Here is a 6,997-nt window from a genome sequence, read left to right on the forward strand (position 1 = left end):
AATGCAGGCTGCAACAGTCAACAACACTATCATCAAAGCTTCCCAGGTGCTTGGTCTCACATTCTTAGGCAGTAAGTCCTACTCTCCACCTGCTTTCTTCCCCAAGGACACCTCAGGTTATGGGAAGAGTCAGTGTATCTCTGTAGATTAGAGCCCATGGAGGCTGACAGATCTCCTTCAAGCCCACAGATATTCTGTTGGTCCTGAAGCAGCGGCAGGACCAACAAGGTTTGCTTGTTCTGTTACTGCTGAGCACTGCAAACAGCCTGGAGCTGCCGGGAAGACCTTCTGCACGCCAAGTGACAGGCACAAGTGCAGCAGCACCTAGGGAGAATCTGAGAGGTCAGATGAGACGTGCCCGTGCTGTTCACAGTCCTAGAGCAAAGAGAACCTGCTGTGCCCACGCAGAAAGAAGCCAGCCACAATTCAGAGCTCAGCTTTCTTATCTGCAACAGCTGGGAAGGCACTGTGTCACCTGGCAGGGCTCCTGGCAGACCTGGCAAACATGGGGATGGGGAAGAGGAGCATGTGAGACACGTGTCCCAAAGACAGGGCAGGGAAGCCAGAAAGAGCCTGGGGAGGAGTTACATGACCGAGAGCCTCTCCCTGCCCCGCAGGCGCCGCTGGACACAGTCTCCTAGTGACCCGGAGCCCCCGTGCTCTGACCTTCCGTGCCTGGCAGGCAGGGCCTCACGGTGTGAAGCTGCTGGGATGAGTGCAGCCCCATGGTGAGTGGGATCAAGGCAGCCAGGGAGGTCTGGTGAGGACCCTGCGGTCCTTCGTTAGCTTGCCTCTCTTTCTGGCATGTTCACTCCTGCCTCCAGAAGCTCCGCCTGAAGTAGACCTGTGCCCATCAGAGTCTGTGGGGTTTGAACAAGAGTTTTTCCCCGGGAAACATGTCAGTGGGAAAATGGGGAATATAAGCAACTCCCTTTCCTCAGCCCCTGGCTTGTAACCTAGTACTTTGTCTGGCTTCTGAATGTTAGCATCTAGCACTGCTCCTCTCTCACACCCTGAGCCCTCGGAGCCTGAATGTCCCTGCACGTTTGTTATTCAGCTTGGGCACCAGCCACTGAACTCCACTGCCATGTTCAGTGGAGCTGAAGTGTCACAGCACAGGCCAGATGTGGTTAGCCCTCTTTGCCTGCTTACACCTCCTTATACAGTCAGTATTTCCTGCAGTAACTAGAGGTCTTTGATTTCAGGTACAAAGAAAAGCTGTTGTCAAGGTTCTTGCCTACACACACCAAGCAGAGGTTCTCTGACTCGCTTAACAGCCAGCGCTGGAGGTTCTTAAAAAGTGGTCTGGATGATTTCAGAAGTGGCTTCCCTCCTCCATGTGATAACATCATCATCCAGGGCACAAAGGGGCTTTCTCCCGTCCTGCTGCAGAGTGGATCCCACCTGGCTCGACAAAAGGCACAGAAAACACCAGCTAAACCCAAGTGCAAGCTCAGGTCAGAGCTGGAAGCTGGGAAGGAGTTCACAAAGGAGACTGACCGTCACCCAAGCCACGACCCTCAATTACTTCAGGCTCATTTGGAAGACGGCACCCTTCCAGAAGTAAAGACAACATAGTTGCTGCTGTTCTTCCTTGAAGTAAACATCTGTGCAGTACCTGAAATGCAAAAATAGTCCAGGATTGTGTTCCCTCTTGCCTTATAACCCCCCCCCCCCCCCTTCCCCTCATTATTAATTACAAACAGGATGCCAACAAACTCCACATCTCCACATGAAAATGTCTCTCTCTTCTTACCATAGAGAGAGCTATATATAAGGAGCTGGCAGGTCTCAGAGACACCTTGCTGCCATGGTGATATAAGTCACCCAGGTCAGTTACTGAACCAGGCTCACACTTTCCCATCAATATAAGACACGGGAGAGAAGAGGCTTTGCCCTCCAGCCTTGGAAACATCTTTGGATAACCCTGGACATGCCATGAATAATAAAGGATCTCTCATTCAAACAGAATAATTGGTGATCACGTACTTTTTCCTGTATTATGAAACACGCGCCGCCTAAAATGTTAGCGTTAGAATCAGTGGGAATTCAGGGCACGAATCCCACAGGAGTGGATGCAAACCCTGGCCCCTGACACAAGCCCTTTGATTTCAGTCTCTTTGTACACAGACAGTGCCGAAGTGCAGAGCAAATCACAAGTCAGTTTATTCTGTAATGCTGCCAAGTGCCTCTGTTTACTTCAGCATTTGCTGGCATGAAGAGAGGGGACAGAGAGAGAGGCTTGTTGTGTGTATTTGTCCCATTGTGGATTCAACCTGACTGAGCACAGTTCAAGCAGTCCGTGCCCCATTCTAAGTGAACTGTACCTACAAAGGGCACGCTTAAAATTAGCAAGCCAATGGCACACGTTTTCCTCACCTGTGAGTCATATTCCACATGAATGCCACTTCAACCTTGCGAAGGGTAAGGATGCTCCCCTGGAGTACGATAGGACAGGCTCTGGGGAAGCAGATTTGAAATGTGCTGCATTATGTTATAATGTACTGCAATGCTCTAGGAATCTTGGTTTTGTTTGTTTGTTTGTTTTTAATTTTGTTAGCTTCTGCTCAACTTCTTATTGACTTGAAAAGAATTCACGAATCAGTTCTGGAGCTGAAAATGTATGCTGCTGCATCAAAAGCTAGATGTCTTCCATCTCTACCTACTATCTTATTGGGTGAAATAGATGTCTTGCACAGCAAGCAAAGCACTTTTACAATCTCTGCTAGCTGCAGTTTACTTGGCCTGTGTTTTTGTGTGAAACTGCAGACCTGCAATCAGTGCCTGCTTTGAGTCTGTCTTATGTCAAAAGCTGATCTCTTCCTTTGTTCCTCAAACACACATAGGTACTAGAGGCTGCAATTAGATTAGTCTGCTAGCTTGAGTTACGTTATTATTCACTCAGGCAATCAACTGTTAAAATTCTGATATGTAAGTACCTTTTAGGAGGCAGTACCAGTGAAAGCAGCACAGCTGAGCTCTCTCGAGTTCCAGCACATACGAATTATGAGGTCTCACTCCTTAAGCGCGCAGACCCTACTGGCACACAGGAGGAAAGAGACAAAAATGGTTCTCATCAGGGGTCTCTTCCTGACTCCCAGTGCCTACTACACCTTGACAGGCCAAGAAATAAGGCCAGAATTAGTCATTCTTAGCCCCTTGCTAGCCCCTTAGATTCCTGGCCAATTTGTGGCAGCCATTAGTAAACAAATGTTCTGTCTGCCAGCCTTGAAACAAATAGCTTGTGTCTACCCAGCTTATACAGTGAGGTTCTGCATGTCACAGCCCTCCAGCTCCTGCCTTGGGGCAGGGCAATGCCAGCAAAAGGCATGAGAAGCACTTACTTCCCTGGAAATGTGCCAGATGACAGAGGTCTTAAGTGATCTGTGCTGGAGAAGAGGAGGCGCGGAGACTTGCTGCAGGTCAGTGACTCAGGTTCACCTCCCCTCTGTCCTCCTGCTGTGAGCTTTGGCACTGGGATTTGATGAGCACCCACACTTAGCGGGATTTTATTGTGGCACAATAAACAAAGTTCATCAGCTGTTCAGGCGGGCAGGTCTCCAGCTTGCCTCCCGTGGTACAACTGGTCACAGCTGTTCATGGCGCTGCTGGGTTCAATTATTTGCAGCAGTTTTTCAACACAAAAGTGCCATTGAGAAAAAAAAAAAAAAATAAGGGGTGAGGAGGATACCTGAGAACCTACTGCACCGCCTGTCCACTTACCACAGTTCAGGAAGGCAAACACCATGGTGTTCTTGTTGCTCCTAGGCCCATGCATCTTCAGAACCTAGCTCCTGGTTAGCCCCAGAGCAATGTGGCTCTTTGTTGTGCCTCAATATTGAGTATTTACTGTCCTGTGGCCACGACCACTGCTGGGCCATAGGATGGGAACTGTTAAGCTAGAATTTCAGTGCAGGCTGCCATGGCCTGTATAGGTTAGCTGCATGCCTTGACACCACAGCGAGGGTAAAGCACAGAACAGGCAAAAAAATCACACCCTCGATTCCAGCCATGTGACATGGGTCTTAGGATGGAGTCACTGCATCATGTGCTGGCTTGTTAAGCACAAATTACGGGGTCACATCTCTCCTTTTCCTTTAATGTGAATGGGTGGGAAAGGACATTATGCTTTCTCCTGCCATCAGAGCAAAGCAGCATATGAGTAAGTGACCAGTGACATCCTCCTGCAATCATTACACTCAGGAAAGAGGAAATTGCAGGAACCATTTCAGATTTGGGCATGCAGATTTGATGTCAGCAAAACTGTATTTCAAGGCACAGTAAAGATTCCTACTGCTGCCTTATTTATATCCCTGTCTGCTTATTTCAGGGAAGAAAAATAAATAACAGCAATGAAGATAACCCCAAGGCAACTGAGTGGTACCAGATCAAGTCTGTTTGGGTGGTGGAGATGAACACTTCACCTCCAGAGCTTATAGAGTCTTTGGGAGAATCCTTTCCCCAAGACAGCTGTCAGAAGTCCTTGTAAGGTGAGCAGAAAAAAAGGTACACAGAAAAAAGGCAGAGCCAGGGAAATGGGAGCTTCATTTAGAATTCAGACACATGATTTATAAAAGGATCTAATTGCTTACAGCTTTCAGGCAAGCATTATCTTCTCCAAGGGGGCATGAGCAATCATATTCAGAAATGTTGTAAAGGTTTAGCATAAGTTAGCTCCTGAAGATTAAGAGTAACTTAACCTCCTGCAAATGAAATACTTGCACTCAGTGATGTATGAAAAAGTGTAAAAGAATATGGGGGGCAGTCATGGGGGTGGGAAGAGTGCTTGTCAAAACAAAGCAAGCTTACTTAGGGCCCTCTGTAACTTATTTCGGTCCTCTCCTCTGCATGTCCTTGGCTCACGTGATACCTCATTTAGACCAACTTCATACAGAGCTTAGCAAAGTCCTTCCTGAGAAAGGCAGATTAAATTAGGCCGGGCACCTGAAAAATCCAAGGGAATACTTAAGATGTGTAAAGAACATATTTACATCAGCCAGGTGATGACACCAGTGGCATGCTCTAAAGCCTCCTTCAATTATGATACACAGCTTCACCTCGCAGTAAATAACATCACAGCTAGGCTAAGAGAATACACATGGGATGCTGCAGAGGAGACAAGATGTTTGCCTGTAAAGCTTGCCAACACAGGTAGCACACTGTAAGAAAAAACATAAAATTATACCCCACCCCATACCAGCATCCTACTGAGAGTCCTCCTAGGAACTGTTCTTTCTCAGCATCTAAAAAAAGCACTTCTGGTATTTTCTCAGAATCAACTTCTTCTGCCAGTTTAGATTATACTGTCAGCTACAAATACAGATGCACATGTTGGTTTTCATCACAAAACTCAAGCCTGTGTTTATTTTCTCAGCGCTCTTCAGACTTCGGACTTTGATAAATTTCTGTGTTAAAAGTTGTTTGAAAATAAATATTTGGCTGTCTTTTATGCTGCAATTTTCTGTGGGCTTGACAGTGTAAAGAATCCACACGGAAGTCGAAGCATAATGTCTACAGGACTTCAGATGACCATGAGGGTCTATCAGCATGAATTTGCTGGAACTTTTTAATTATGATTCAATCTATATGATTGGTGCCCAATCTGCTGGGTACCGCAGCTTCAGTGAACCCTGGGGTGAGCTTGACATGCTGAACATTTCACAGAATTTAGCCAAATACATTATACTATATTATATACTTTGCAGGCTTAGCTGCTGCCCACCCCTCTAAAATAATAATAATAATAATAAAACCACAAATGGTGGCTTATTATTGTTAAGATGGCTTATTCTATTCCTCTACTGTAAAATGACCCTGCCATTCTGCTGCATGAAGAACTTCCACTGAAGAACAAAGTCATTTTGTTAGCATTTCTCATTATGTCTCTAAAGAGTGAAGAGATTAAAATATTGTGCACAGGACAAGACTAAACTGAGCGAAATTTATAGGTCTTCAACTTTGATCCCCTTTTACTGGGCTCCAAGAGGAGATTTTCATGGTGTCCTCTCGGTTTTACAGTGCCTTGTGTTTCCTCCCTCCTCCTTCAAATCCTTAGGTGGGATTTGATTCCAACTTAGGGGGAGGTAAAAAGCATCAGGGACCAATTATGAAGTGGCTTATGAAATGATAAGGGAAAAGGTGAACAGAGAACAACAAAACAGAAAGCATGACTTTCAAAGTGGGTGACTAACAAACAGAGAAAACTGGCTAAAATGGCTCATGGGAAACAAAAAGGAAAGGAAAAGTGATTTAGGGAAAGCTGGTATTCCTTGATATTACTGGCATCGTACACATATTTAGAGGAAGCACAGGATATGCAGTAAGAGACTGGCCTGATAAGCCACTGATGGTAAGCTCTCCCTCAAACCCAAGAAGGAATTCCAAGACAGACCGATAAGGAAAATTAGGAAAGAGCAGCATAAGTACCTAGGGAAAATTAAGAAAAGTAACACTGAGTGAGATGCAACTAGCAAGTGACATTAGATAAGAAGGAGTCATTCCTTATGTACATTTCTAATGAGCAAAACACCAACAGAGGTATTTTTTTTCAGAGGAGAACAAAACTAACAACAAATGATGCTTAAATAGACAAAACTTCAACACTTTCTCTGACTCTTGCTACCAGAAAGCTCAACCACAGTCAAACAGCTAAGACTATTACCAGCATTGAGAAAGGACAAAGATATCAGGATGCAACAGGGATAGAACAGTTTTCATAGCAATTAAACCTGTTAATTGTTTGAGTCAGCTATGCAAGGATGAAATGTGTTTTGCTATGGAAAAAAATGGTGGAACAAACACAGTCATTAGGTGTTTCCTTGAAAATCCATGGAAAAAGAGTGCATTTCCAAAGAACCTATCCAATTTGCCAATGACACCCAGCTAGAAAACACAACAAGGATGATGAAGCTCTTCAAGTGGATTTAAAATGATCCCAGCATGTCATACAACACCTGGGGAAAAAAAAAAAAAAAAAAAAAAAAAAAAAAAAAAAAAA

The 6,997-nt window shown here is 45.2% G+C and overlaps 1 protein-coding gene across 1 annotated transcript; it reads left to right on the forward strand.

Annotated features, from left to right (window-relative positions):
* The first annotated feature begins 504 nt into the window (after positions 1-504).
* Positions 505-1,941, forward strand: LOC118166600 (protein FAM47B-like). The gene is made up of 2 exons (XM_035325646.1): positions 505-728; positions 1,206-1,941. Exons 1-2 carry the CDS (start codon positions 589-591, stop codon positions 1,576-1,578), a joined length of 513 nt encoding a protein of 170 aa, XP_035181537.1. The 5' UTR covers positions 505-588; the 3' UTR covers positions 1,579-1,941.
* Positions 1,942-6,997: the final 5,056 nt, after the last annotated feature.

The sequence above is a fragment of the Oxyura jamaicensis genome, chromosome 4, assembly GCF_011077185.1.
Source record: "Oxyura jamaicensis isolate SHBP4307 breed ruddy duck chromosome 4, BPBGC_Ojam_1.0, whole genome shotgun sequence".
NCBI classification, from domain to species: domain Eukaryota; kingdom Metazoa; phylum Chordata; class Aves; order Anseriformes; family Anatidae; genus Oxyura; species Oxyura jamaicensis.